Source organism: Lonchura striata, chromosome Z, assembly GCF_046129695.1.
Source record: "Lonchura striata isolate bLonStr1 chromosome Z, bLonStr1.mat, whole genome shotgun sequence".
Classification (NCBI taxonomy): domain Eukaryota; kingdom Metazoa; phylum Chordata; class Aves; order Passeriformes; family Estrildidae; genus Lonchura; species Lonchura striata.
In genome coordinates this window covers 15,178,324-15,191,973 of record NC_134642.1, presented here as the reverse complement: position 1 = coordinate 15,191,973, position 13,650 = coordinate 15,178,324, and the positions used below count along the sequence as shown (strand labels likewise).

At 39.6% G+C, this 13,650-nt stretch overlaps 1 protein-coding gene across 3 annotated transcripts in view; it reads left to right on the top strand.

Moving 5' to 3' along the window:
* Positions 1 to 7,053, top strand: part of PTCD2 (pentatricopeptide repeat domain 2) — a 31,902-nt gene extending 24,849 nt beyond the window's left edge. For all 3 annotated transcript variants that reach the window (XM_077790370.1, XM_077790368.1, XM_077790369.1), the window contains exon 10: positions 5,154 to 7,053. In XM_077790370.1, the coding sequence (XP_077646496.1) occupies positions 5,154 to 5,492 (339 nt within the window). In that variant the 3' untranslated portion in view covers positions 5,493 to 7,053. The remainder of the gene's footprint in view (positions 1 to 5,153) is intronic.
* Positions 7,054 to 13,650: the final 6,597 nt, after the last annotated feature.

The window sequence follows — 13,650 nt, the reverse complement described above, 5'->3', positions numbered from 1 at the left end:
ATTAACATGTTTGAAAACTAGTAAGTCGAAAGAGCTTTCTGAGGAAAAAAAATTTTCTGCTTGCATACTCCAATGTAGCCAGCTGGTGCTTCGTGCACTTCCTCTCTTAATGATGAATGTGACACTGCTCTTTTGGCATAGAACATCTTTTTGTCTGTGTAAACTTTACACTGTGATTGTATATAAATTGCTATAAATTTAAGCAGCATGGACAGAAAGTGGGCAAATCCACAGAATAGTATTTTGCTGTTTCATGGGAACAGGTAGTTACATGTGCATTTTGAAATATGGTAAATGAATTAATGTAAGATCACCTCACAGTATTACAAAACATTTACATCTGGAATCAGACCTAGCAATACAGATATCACCATAATGCTGAACCAGCAACAGCAGAAGGCAAGACAATGAACGAAAAACAATGCAAGAACTTTTCAGGCAATGAAAAAAGAGCTATATCTCAAAATCCTGCATGCCATATACAGAATGACCAGCTAGGGCAAACTGTATCTACAGAAGAGAAACTATCTTCATCTGAGGACCCTGAGAGCAAGTGCTAGTTATACTGCATAGTCCACAGAAAAAAATCTATTCATATAGTGAAAAAAAAACCAAAACAAGACATCCCACCCCCCTGAAAATAAAAAACCAAAAACAACAACAAAAAAACCAAATCAAACAAAAGAGAACCAACAAACATACAAAAAAAACACAACAAAAAAACAAAAAAACAAGCTCCAAACAACTAGGAAACAATGTTTCATCTGGGCAATAGTTACTTAAAATTTACTGTACCTATTGCATGATACAGAAAGAATATAAAAAAAATTAATTCTTTACATAGTTTGGATGTATGAAGGAATGGAGTTAATATTTCTGATGTGCTAGAAGCATAAGTGCAAGTTTGTCATTGATCCAGTAAAGCATGGTTAACCTAAATCCAATTACTTGCCATATATTAGGTGGTGCATTGGGTTTGAATTGCCTGGTTTTTGGTAGCAGAATGGCCTGGTTTTTTGGCCACAGAGGTGACTTCTGTGAGAAGCTGCCAGAAGCTTCCACCGTGTCTGGCAGAGCGAATCCCTGCTGGCTCCAAAGATGGACATGCTGCTGGCCAAGGCTGGGCCAATCAGAAATGGCAGTAACGCCTCTGTGATAACATATTTAAGAAGAAACCAAAACACAAGTTATTGTGCAGTTGTAATTGTGGCCAAAGAAAAGCAGAGTGAAAACATTTGAGAAGAACAACCCTGTGGACTCTGAGGTCAGTGAAGAAGGAGGGGCAGGAGATGTTCCAAATGCTGAGATTCCCTTGCAGCCTGTGGTGAGACAGCCCTCCCCCTGCAGCCCAAGGACATCCATGGGGAACGCAGAGATCCAACTGCAGCCCATGGATGAGCCCATGCTGGAGTAGGTGGATGTCTGGGGGAGGCTGTGACTCCATGGGAGACCCACGGAGAGAGAGGCTCAGCTCCAGGCTGGAGCAGCCTGTCCTTGGAGCACTGCACCCGTGGAAGAGTGACCCACGCTGCAGCAGGTTGGGGAGGACAGTCTGCCCCTGGGATGGACTCTCAATGCAGAAGTCCATGGAGATCTCCTCCCTTGGGAGGGGACCCACAGTGCAGCAGGGGAAGGACTCCTCTCCCTGAGCAGTGGGAGAAGCCGTGGGTCATGGACTGACCATAATCCCCATTCCCTGTGTCCCTGTGCCACTGGGGGAGGAGGTAGAGCTGGGAAGGAGCGAGGGGTGGGGAGAAGGTGTTTTTAAGGGTTTATTTTACTTCTCATTATGCTGCTCTGATTTTTTTAGTAATGAATTTTCTTAATTTCTCTAAGATGTGCCTGTTTTGCCTGTGATGGTATTTGGTGGGGGATCTTTCCCAGTCCTTATCTCAACCCATGAACCCCTCATTAAATTTTCTCTCCTCTGGGCAGTTTGTAGAGAGGAGTGAGTGAGTGGCTTTGGTGGGTGTCTAGCACCAGTGTCAACCCACAAGAGGTATTTCCAACATGGTTCTTCTCTCTCTGTTCAACAGCTGTACAAAAATATTGCTGTTTTGGATACTTTGCAGGTAAATACGACCTTTGGTTTGTATTACATACCTGCTAAATTCTGCACTGCATTTGCTGATAGAACAGGCATCTACCTGCTACAACAGACTTGTAAGTACTTAGAAGATGGTCTGCTTAAACCCCACTACTGCTTTTGCAACTTCATGGGGTTACGACCTTAGTTTCAGCTATCAGAAGAGAGAACATTGAGGAAATACATTCTTGTGTAAAAGTTTTGTTCACAAAACCAGAATTTGTCTTACTATGACACTGATAAAATAAAAATATGCCCTCTATGATTTAGAGCACGAGATGTTTACTTTAAAGAACTTGATAAACTGTTATTCTAGCAAAGAAATTGCATTTTCTGAATAGTTTCAAGCAGTAATGGAAATACAGAATAATGCTAGAAGTTATGTTTTTAAAGATGACCTAGAGGTTATAGTGACCTTTATCCATCTACCTCTACACATAAAAGAACAATTTTAGGACAATTAGAACAACAAAAAGGACCATTAGAAGAATTTTGTGGTTAAATATATTTACTTCTCTTGACTTACAGTACATGCATTGCCAAAATGACAAATAAAAAAATTTAAAACTCTCATAATATGTAGTAAACATTATGGGGTTTTCTATTCTGAATACATATTATACTGCTTTGTATTGGTGCCCCAGATTTGGTGTCCATGGTTCTCAGCAGAAAGGAGTTAAATATTATGTGAGCAATATTGTACCTTGAAAAACTCCTAAAATGTCTGAAAAATTGTCACATGCTGTACAAACATATTCCAGTGCACAAAACTGAAACTAACCTTCACTAAATGCAAAATTGGAAAGTCAGAGTTCCCTGTTCTTGCACCTTGTCTCTGCAGCAGGACTAAAAATAGACCTTCATACATCATCTTAGTTACAAAAGTTTAATCACTGCAGGAATTATGTACTCAATGCTCTCTCCAAGGTCTTATATCATAGTGTGAAAATGTTATTTTTTCCAACCTATTTGGGATGAACATCTATGAAGGCTGGTGTCATATAGAATCTGCAGCTTGTCCACAGTGGTACTGATGTCTCCCTCACATTTGCTACAGAGGTGCCTAGAGATGCTTTAGACTCCACAATGAAAAAGCTTAACCATTCCAATAACTTTCTACTAATACTTTAGAAACAAAGTTTCTGGAATGTGTACTCTTAAAATTATTTCTGGTTTATGTGATTGGAGGGAATGTGGTTTTCCTGAGAATAAGCAGCTGTACTGTCTATAGCCATCCTTTTCCAATTAAGAGGCAAACTGACACCAAGACACATTGACTTCTCCATGCTATGTCATTTATTATTAATGCAGTTTTCCAGTATACATTAATGTAATTTCCTTTACAAGGTGCCCACAGTGGATCTTCTTACTTTTCGTATATGGGAGAACAATAGCAGGAAGGAGAAATATGTGCACATTATTTAAACTGAGGAAGGGGCAGGTGCAAAATTAAGTGATTTTTAGCTGAGTAGCACAAAATGATTACACAAATTCAAATGGGAAACTACTCAGGTATGTGTAAATAAGGGATTTGAAAGAACTGATGTCATGCAAGGATGACATAGGAGCTAGGATTCTAATACTTCTGCTGCAAAGTTCAAGAAGGTAAGTACAACATCCTGAGAAAGAATGCAATAGAGATTTATTAGAGCCCATCAGTGATCCATGAGGTCACATGGATGTTGGACACATCACACAACAAGGTTAACTTTTGTAAATCTGTATTTATCTCCTTCATTGTAGGGATTAGTAAGGAAATAAATGGACCCTCTGCACAGTTTGATGTGTTTTACACCAACAACAATGGCAATAATTATTATATGTTATTTTATATTATATAAAATATAGTATCATTAAATACCAGTCTATTTTATATATAAAATATATAGTAATAATTTATCAAATTTATATAATGAATATATAATAACATTTTCATAACTATACAGTATGAGGTATTATTATGATAATTATATTACTATAGGTTATTAATATTACTATTAATGTTGGGTATTCAAACATGTACTTGAAATATTTATTTGGATAACTGCAGCAAAAGTTTCAACAGTGGTTTGCAAGCAGACATTTTATTAGGGGTGCCTTGGGGCATTACAGGAAGAGTGCATTAGGGTCATCAGTTCTATCTTTACTTTTAAACTACATTATTTCATGTTCAGCTAGGTTCTAGGGATTCACCACACATAGCCTCAGCCAACAGATTGAAAATATTTTCTGGCTAAACTGGTCTTTGGCAGAAAAGTTAATTATTTAATTAATATTTTCTCCAAGTACGTTCTGTCTTCCATGAAGAAAAATTAACCCTTGTTTTGGCAAAATAATGGAATTCCTAGAAATCAGTAAAGGCTTTCATTGTGGTTGAAGTTTATTATTTTTTATCTGAAATTAAAGACCTCTTTTCTGAATAGTGCCTCAGCAAACTGTTTTCTATCAGTAGTGATTAATCAGCATCTTCTATCACAGGTCTTGGTTTTGCAAGTACAAAAAGTTTCTTTCTTTTCAGAAGAGGAGAGCACATAGTGCCCTTACCAGAGGTTTCAGGCAGCCAGGGAACCTGGCCAGAACAGAAAAACAGCATTCTGACTGAAAGACACATTTCATATGCATGTTGTGCCAACTAGTAGGAGCCATAACACAGTACAGGTCTCCTTTCATGGGCTTCTGTTCTTCTGTTTGCCCTTTTCACATAGTTTTTGAAATTTCAGACAGTATTGTGTCAAGTGGACAACTGAAACCACAAGTTTTAACTGCATATAAGTAGGAGGGTAAAAATTAGAAAAGAAATTAAAATAAACAGGCAAAAAATCAAGAAATCAAAATGAATCTTTAGCAGCTCAAACATCCCTGCTCCCAAACCTACTGACTCCTATAATGAGATGGCTGCACCAGACTTTGCAAAGCTTTTGACATGATCTCCCATAGTGTCCAAAGCTGGTGAGCTAGAGATTGGATGGGCAGATGATCAAATACGTGGAAATTTGGCATGATTGCAGGACTCAAGGGTCTTGTGACTATGAGTACAAAGTGCTGTCTGCTCACTGTTTCTCCTCAGGGAAACAACATGAGACCTATTCTGCTTCACGTCCCTGTTAATGACCTGGATGATCGGGAGTTCAGCCGCAGAAAGCCTGCCAGCGATACCAAGCCAGGGGATGGCAGATGTGCTGGAGGGCATGCTAAGAAGAACCTGACATCCTCAAGAGCCTGTAGAAATGAGGTGTCAGGCGCCTCAGAGAGTTTAACAAGGACAAGTTTGAAGCCCTGGTGCAGCTCTACAGAGAATGGGCTGAGTGGCTGGAAGTTATCTTGGATTGTGCCGAAGCCAAACCTTTCATTAAGTGCACAGCAGCAAGACTGGAGGGAACAGGAACAAATCAGAACACAAGAATAATAAAATGTTTTCATTGGAGAATTTCCACTGCATTGGAACAGATTCCCCTGAGAGATGGTGGAATTTTCATCCCTGGGAGATATTCAGAACTCAACTGGTATATTCAGCAACCTGATTTGATTGGATCCATTTTGAGCCTCCAGAGGTCCCTTCCAACCTCACTTATCCTGTGATTCTCCAACTCCATAAATACTGTGTTCTCTTCAGATGCTGAAGTCATTAACACAACAAATCCATTATCCTTTGTCAGTCAGACAATTGGTAGTTTCCATAGTAACAAGGGGAATCCCATATCTCAATTCTTCCCACTTGTTAGATTAACTACCATACTTTAGGAAGATCTAAGTGAAGGTGAAGGAATTCCAGATTACCACAGGGTTATCTTTTTTCACCATGCTGTTTCTTTATCAGATGGGGATTTTGGAAGACAATGTTCAGTACATTTTCTACACAAGGCTGTTGGTGCCAGTAAAACATGTATAGAGACATTTTACTATCTCCTTATTGCACAGAAGTAGCTAGAGGAAAGGAATCTACTCTTAACTATTTTACTGGACTTTTATTAACAGCCTCTTACATAAGAAAAGCTCGACATTAAATTATTACTTCTGGTTTATACCATAAAAAAGGCAATGAAGTTATATTCCTGGATTTAAAGATATTATTATGAACCAACAAATAATTAAATGTTTTATATTACTTGCTTTGGAAAGGAGCAAATAGGTTTCATATATCCACTGAAATCTCTTATTCTGTTTCTCTGATTTTGTGTTGCTTTTTAGGTGATTTAGAAGATAATCAGTTTCAGCAGTGTCTGTGGTGCTGTAAAACTAAGTCTTTTTGCTGTTTACCATAATAGTTCTCAGATTGCATCCTACATAGTTACAGAAAGGGAAACATCAGCTATATTTACAATGTCAAGAAAGACAACTTTTTTTTCCTTAAGCTTTCATCTTGTTTGCTCCCTTAAAAGTACTAAAAATGAATAGAAAAGAATTTCCTGGGGAAAACCCTGAAACACTTAGATAAAATAGAAGGAAATGACAGTGAAAGAGAATGACAGGCCTGTGTGTCATGGATGGGGGTGGGAGACTCCAAATTATGAAGCAAAGGGTAAGAAGCAGTCTTTCTTCATAGTCAGTGACTAAAAAGTCATGACATTATTAATCATTTGTATAGGACAAGAAATGTGCATGGCTCTGTGCTGTGAAAGATAAACAAATAGAAAGATCTGTCATGGGTTTACATTTTAAAGGAAGGGGAAAAGTCAAAGGAACACAGTTCTTTACATGTAACCATCACAGCTTTCAAGTTTTCGAGAACAGTTGAAGTTTTTATAAGGTCAAGAGTAGCTACAATTGAAAATTGCTTTCTGAGTAACTTTATCCAAAAAAGTCACTTCAAATCAACCTGTTTCTCTATTGCAAAGCTCTACTGGCTTCAGTAGAAATTTCTGCAGTCAGAAAGATTGTTAATACAGAAAAGCTTCAGACAGCATTTTGTAATCTATTCTAAAAAAAAATAAATTACTTGATGCCATTAAATTATATTACAAAAGTAACGTAAGTTGTCCTTATAGATATTTCTGGGCACTGAATAGAAACATCAATAGCTCTTTCTTTACAGTGTAACATGTGACTTATATTTTCATTATACTGGAATATTTTGTGAAAAAGTAGTTGGTGTATTGGCTACAAAACTTTATCCAGGTAAGTTGGGTGCTCACTAGGAAGAGTCTCCTTACACAACCAGCAGAGAAAGTGATCTGTGTGTCTGTTGTCTCTGAGCAAAAATTAAAGGAACAAGGAGAGTAGATTTGGAGACTAAGACAGTTACTGCCGTCCATTTGCTGAAAGGGAATCCTAGAAAAGCTTGAGCTCAGAAGGCTCAAGTTGTTTCAAATTATTCTTCAGTTACACTATTTCAGCTGGCTTTAGGACCAACACATCTGCTTACTCATGCCCCTTTCCTAGTGATGAATTAACTAACTCTCCTATTTGATTCCTAGACTGAGCATATTCCTAGGGATATGCCACAATTCCAAGCAGCCAAGAATTTACTAAATTGGAGTGGTTTTGACTCAGCTAATAGCCATTGCTGCTAAGAGCAATTTTGGCAGAGAGGTCACATTGTTACACCTTCTGGTTTGTGTATCAGCTGGAGTAATTTTTCAGAACAATGCTGAATGCTTATTACATACTGCTTCAAGCATGTCAGCATATATTAATGCTACACTGAGCAAACATTTCATTTCACAGATGTAAAAGATGACAATCAAATATGTGAAACAAAATTAATTTTAAAATACCTAAGGTAAGCTGCATTTTACCTTGTTGTATACTCTTTTTAAGAATCACATTTTTATCTAGTTTAATTGTATTCAAAGGGAATTTAATCAAGTCCTATACATAGTACTGTAGCACTTAATTATCTGAATCTGTAAGAATGATCCTCTTTACATACATACTTGTACATAGTTCATATTCATCTTCTCAATACCCAACCTGCCAGTTAAACTACTGCATTTGTTTGTAATAAATTTGTTTTCTTTTAACAAATACAACACTTCTATGCTAAAAGATATTGGTAACTATAAGGGTTCATAATTTGGCATATTCGTAGTTCTCTAACTTCAGTATAGCTGGCTCCTAGACTCTCATATAAATCTCACTACGAAAATTTTCAGATACCTTTTTTGTTTAACAAGAGAGGAAACAGTAGAAACTGCTATCTGAGTCATGGACCAGCAAGATTCTAAGGAAAGCCTGATCTGTATCAGTCAAAAAGCTTTCTTTCAGACATTCTGCAAACACAGATGACTGGTTGAGACAGTGCATATGTGTGAGAATGTCTTGAATCTAACAAAAATGCAGTCAAAAAAGAGCCAGAACCAGCCAAGGAAGTACCAGCAGCATGGATGGTCCTGGAAAAGATCCAGAATGGGAGAGAAAGTTCTAATTTTGGACAGAATGCTGGCTTAAAACAGATTTCATTTTCTGAACAAAGAAACTGCCTCCTGTTGCTTGTCCCTACTGTATTCAAAGAGAGAGAATTCTGTGTACTTTCTTTGTAAACAGAGATCGACACACACCCCAAATTGCAAACTTTCCAGATTTAACATGTTTTATGCAAAGACTCTTGGCTGAAAGCAGATATATACATGTCAGAGTACTTGATGGTTGATTCAAAGCTACCACTTTTCTAAAATCCACTGCCTTTTCAAACTCTCGTCCTCAGCTTTTTTTCCACAGTTACAAGTGAGTATTTATCCTAGGCAGAGAAAACTAGGCAATTCAAGGATCTAAATGAAACCTGTTTTTTTCCTCTGTGCATGCTGTGCACTGACATAAATAGCAGAACACATCACTGTGTATCTTTCTCTCCCTGAAGTACTCCCCAGTGATGTCAAGCACACCTCCAGAAATGCATATTGGGAAAGATGTTTAAGATCATTGAAGCATAACACTGCCAAGTCCACCACTAAAACATGCCCCTTAGTACTCTGTGTACATATATTTTAAACACCTCCAGGGCCAGTGACTCAACCACTTCCTGTGCAGACTAGTCTATACTTGACAACACTTTCTGTGAAGAAATTTTTCATAATATCCAATCTAAATCTTCCCTGGAGCAACCTGAGTACCTCTTATTCTATTATTTGGAAGAAACTGATCCTCATCCAGCTAAAACCTCCTTTCAGGTAGTTGTAGAGAGTAATAATGTTCTCCAGAGCTTCCTTTTCTCCAGTCTAAGCAGCCCCAACTCCCTCAACCACTTTTTACAGGACTATGCTCCAGACCTTTCAACAGCTTTCTTGCCTTTCTTTGGACATGTTCCACTATCTCAACAATTTCCAGGTTATGAGGGACCCAAAACCGGGCACAGCACTCAAGGTGTGGCCTCACCAGTACCAAGAACAGGAGGACAATCCCTGCCCTGCTCCTGCTGGCCACTCTGTTGCTGGCACAGCCCAGGATGCCATTGTCCCTCTTGGCCACCTGGGCACTGCTGGCTCATGCTCAGCTGCTGTCACCAGCACCCCCAGGGCCTTTTCCTGTGGGCAGCTCTGCAGCCACTCTGCCCCAGCCTGTGGCACTGCCTGGGGCTGCTGTGACCCAGGGGCAGGACCAGCACTGGCCTTGTTGTACCTCACACCACTGGCCTTGGCCATGATCCAGCCTGTGCAGATCCCTCTGCAGAGCCTTCCTGCCCTCCCGCAGATCAGCACTCCCACCCAGCTTGGTGTCATCTGTTAAGTGACTGAGGGGATTAGCTAACAGTTTCTTCATTCCTGAGGAAGCTCCCTAGGTGCTGGCCTGGGCTGTTTCAAGCCAATGTGAACCCACAGCCTACTGTTCAACTTTGTGTGAATGTCCCTTGCCTTAATTCACCTCTCAGTTTTCTGGGATACTGGTGGAAACTAGTGGAAATTATCAGCAAGAGGTAAAATATTCTCATGGGGTCTTGACTCAAAAACACCATGGTCACAATGATGAAGTATCTTGGAGGGACTGCCAAAAAGTATACTCTGCCAAAAGTATTCTATTCTTCTATTAATACTCCTACTTCATTCCAGTTGTGGATCTCTTATCTCTCTGGCTTAGGCAAATAGAGACCACACTACAGAGCCTATAGATGGATATTACAAACTTTGAATTATTCTAATTTCCCGAAAGTCTTTCTTATCAATGACAGTTGCTCAGCTGAACAGTAAAAAAATGTAAATGTTAGGGTATAGACTGTAACAGGTCTTTTTTGTTTCAGTTGGAGACTAGAATAAGAGCTCCTCATTTCTCTCCTGCTTGTGTTCCAAATTTCTCCTTCCCTTTAAGATAAAGACCTACAGATACCCTTATTCAAACACATGGCTTATATTGATATAATGATGTTCTCAGGTGGAACAGATACTCCTTCTAACTTGCTGTCCTCCAGGAAGAACACGGTATATCAGCTCAAGTGACAAGACTAGTGAAACCCATTTGTGAAACCCATTGTAGACTTTTCTTTAATAGGATTAGAAGTTTGCATGAGCACAGAAAAGAATAGGAAGAAAGTGACCTCATATAACCAATTTAACAAGTGATGAAGCCCTTCCTACTGTGTTAGTATTTCTAGCCAGCAAGATAAACGTAAGCAAACTATGCAGTGGCACCTTGAATTGAATCCTGTTTTGATTATCACCTTTCATGGTCCAATTTTTCCCAGGGATTTGCAGGTCATAAATTTACATCTGAATATGGAGTAAGCACTGTTCTAGGAGCTGTAACAGTGATTCTTTATTGCAAGAACTCATTTTTGTCTTTTCCAGCTTTCCATGGGTAAATTATAGTCTTTTCTGCTGGCTAGCACAATAAAGCTGAAGTAAGTCTTGGGTCAAGACCCATATTTTATAGGGTCAAATTGTTCGTTATCTAGCTCAGCATCTTTGACTGCATTGCTGCTCAGGCAGAAGAAGAAGGAAGTTTGCATGTCAGGAAGATTGCTTCCTATTGCAGCATGAATAGCCCAACTGGTAGCAAGTTGGCTGTGTGCCATTAAAAATTGAACAGCCAAGTCAAATTGGGTCAGGTTTACACTTTACCAGGGTAATGCTGTCTAGTCAGACACCAGCACAGGAGCATTTTCAGCTCAGTCTGCTCAGCCATGGAAGAAGGAAGAGAGAGCAAAGGAAGTTTGGCTGTCAGAAACCTTATTTTATCTTCTATTGTAAATACACAACTGGCAGCTGGTCAGGCATTCAAAGTTGAAAGGTCTACTGGCACCTGTTTTAGGTACATCCCTTCCTCATGGGAAGCAATGGGCTGAAAATACAGCAGCCTCAACTGAGAGCTAAAGCTGTTTTCCATCTGAGCTGTGGGGTGGACTGTGTTGTCTTGTAAGTTCTGCCTGCATTTCTTGCCCAAGGACAAACAACTCCTGTTGATATCATCATTGCCATTGGATGAGGTGACCACTGCTCTGGCTATCAGGCCCAATCTGCTGCCCATTAAAGACAGGAGGCAGACCTGAGATGCTGTTCAAGTGTGCTGAACTGTCTCCATGAAGTCCTCTTTACTCTTATATGTGTTACACTTGGCTTGTAGTAAAGCTAGTCAGTTCTGAAAATCAATTCAACTTTCCCATAGATCATGGTTTTAAAATTTACCCTACAAAAAGCAATATTAATAAAACAGCTGAAGACAAGTGAATCAAAATTTGTATTTAGACATGGACAATGCAATACCATCCACCACAAATATCAAGCTACTCTTACTTTCTCACACAGTGAATCTTAACACGCTTTGGAGCAGCATGCAGTTTTGCTCTATATTTGGTCTTACAGTCTGGCTAACATAACTGCCTACGGCTTCCCACTTGTTAAAAGGATATGCCAGTAGCAGCTGCCTAGAGGAAAGAATAAGCACAAGGAAGATAGAGCAGAAGGGGAAAAAAGATTGCTAGAAAACGCAGCTGATGACACTTGAGGCAAGTGATGCTACTCCCCCTCTCACAAAGGAGAGCTCCATTAACAACTAAATTTATACCCAAAATGGACATTATTCAGATTGTAAAGTCAAACACAAAAATGCTAGTATAAATAAAGGTGTGAGGAGATGGACAAGAATGTTCAAATGTCTCCATCAGGATGGAAACCAAGAGAATTCACACGCTCAGTGAGGGAGATCAGTCAGTTACCGTGCTGAGAGAGCAGCAAGATGGAGAGAGAAGCATTCTGGAGGGCTGAAGGGAAGAAGTGCTATTTCCCCATAGCTTGGAGCTAAAGTTGAGAGTGTGGTATGTTTGCTTGACAGATGTTGGAAACTCATACCAGTGAAATAAGAAAAGGAGCACAAGGACTGGATATCCTTGTCAGATGGCTGCTGAAAATGTTATGAGGGTGGCTGGTAGCCTGCAGTTGTGAAGGACCTGGGAAAATGAAGATAGAGCTAAGTGAAGGGAGGAGCCAGAAGAGGTGAAATACACAGTTGTGTCTCGGTTATGACTGTATTCTTCTCCTGTGATGGAGCTATGGGGCTGGTTTTCAGCCTAATTGACCACTCCTGAGTGTATTCATGCTCTCCTGAAAGACCCCTTTCACAAAATAATTCCAGCCACTGTACAGAGCGGGTCTAATCAGCCCTACCTCTTGCATCCACTCAGACTGAGCTCTATGGGAGAAATTATAAGTGCTGACTCATGGTAGTCATGGCATACAGATGTAGTTCTCTTTTGTACACTTTTTCAGTCCTTTCTTTTCCCTAGAGCAAGGCTGATCCCAAATTTGCTGTGTGTCACAGGGCAACCTTGACCATTTTCTTCCTGGGAGCCATAGTGTCTGAAGACTGTGACCCTCTGTCACAGTGGTGAAAAGCCTCAGATCTCTCCCACAAACCTGACTGCAATGGCTTATATCCCACAAGACTGAGATGAAAAGGTTTTGCTCCATAACCAGCTTGCAAAATGCAGGAGAGGATAGGACTGCAGGGCGAGGGAGATGTGGTTCTAATGACAGCCTTGCCTCCAGGCATCCTCCTGTGTAACTGAATCAGAAAGTGGCAGGAAGGTCAGAACTGAGAAAGTACAATACAGCAAAGATAAAATGCCAAGTAAGTCTTGAAAAGCTACATATTTAATTAAATGGTTTTGAAGGGTTTTCAGGTTTGAACAGCATACAGCAGCTTTCTACTTCTACTTGCTGAGTAGCTAGCCCTTGTCTTCATGTTAACAAAATAAAGCAGCTCTAAAACAAAATAAATTTTAGGAATGTTTACTATAGAGTTTGGAAGGCATTTAATATTAGTAAGATTATCTATTTTACTAATCAAGTAGACCTCTAAAATGCTTATGCTATTTTTCCCTGCTACCCTAACTCTTTTTGATATTTGGGACAAGTTTTTAAGGTCTAAAGTTGAAGACACTTGAAAACAAAAAATCACAATGAGGAAATTTTCTGATGTACAAGCAATTGCTCCTCTCCTTAAGACAACATTGTAATTGAGGTGTTTGAGCTGCAGAAAAGAGAGTCACAGAATCACAGAATCACTAGGTTGAAAGAGACCTTCAAGATCATCAAGCCCAACCCGTGACCTAACACCTCAACTAAACCATGGCACTAAGTGCCACATCCAGTCTTTTTTTAAATACATCCAGGGATGGTGACTCCACCACCTCCCCAGAC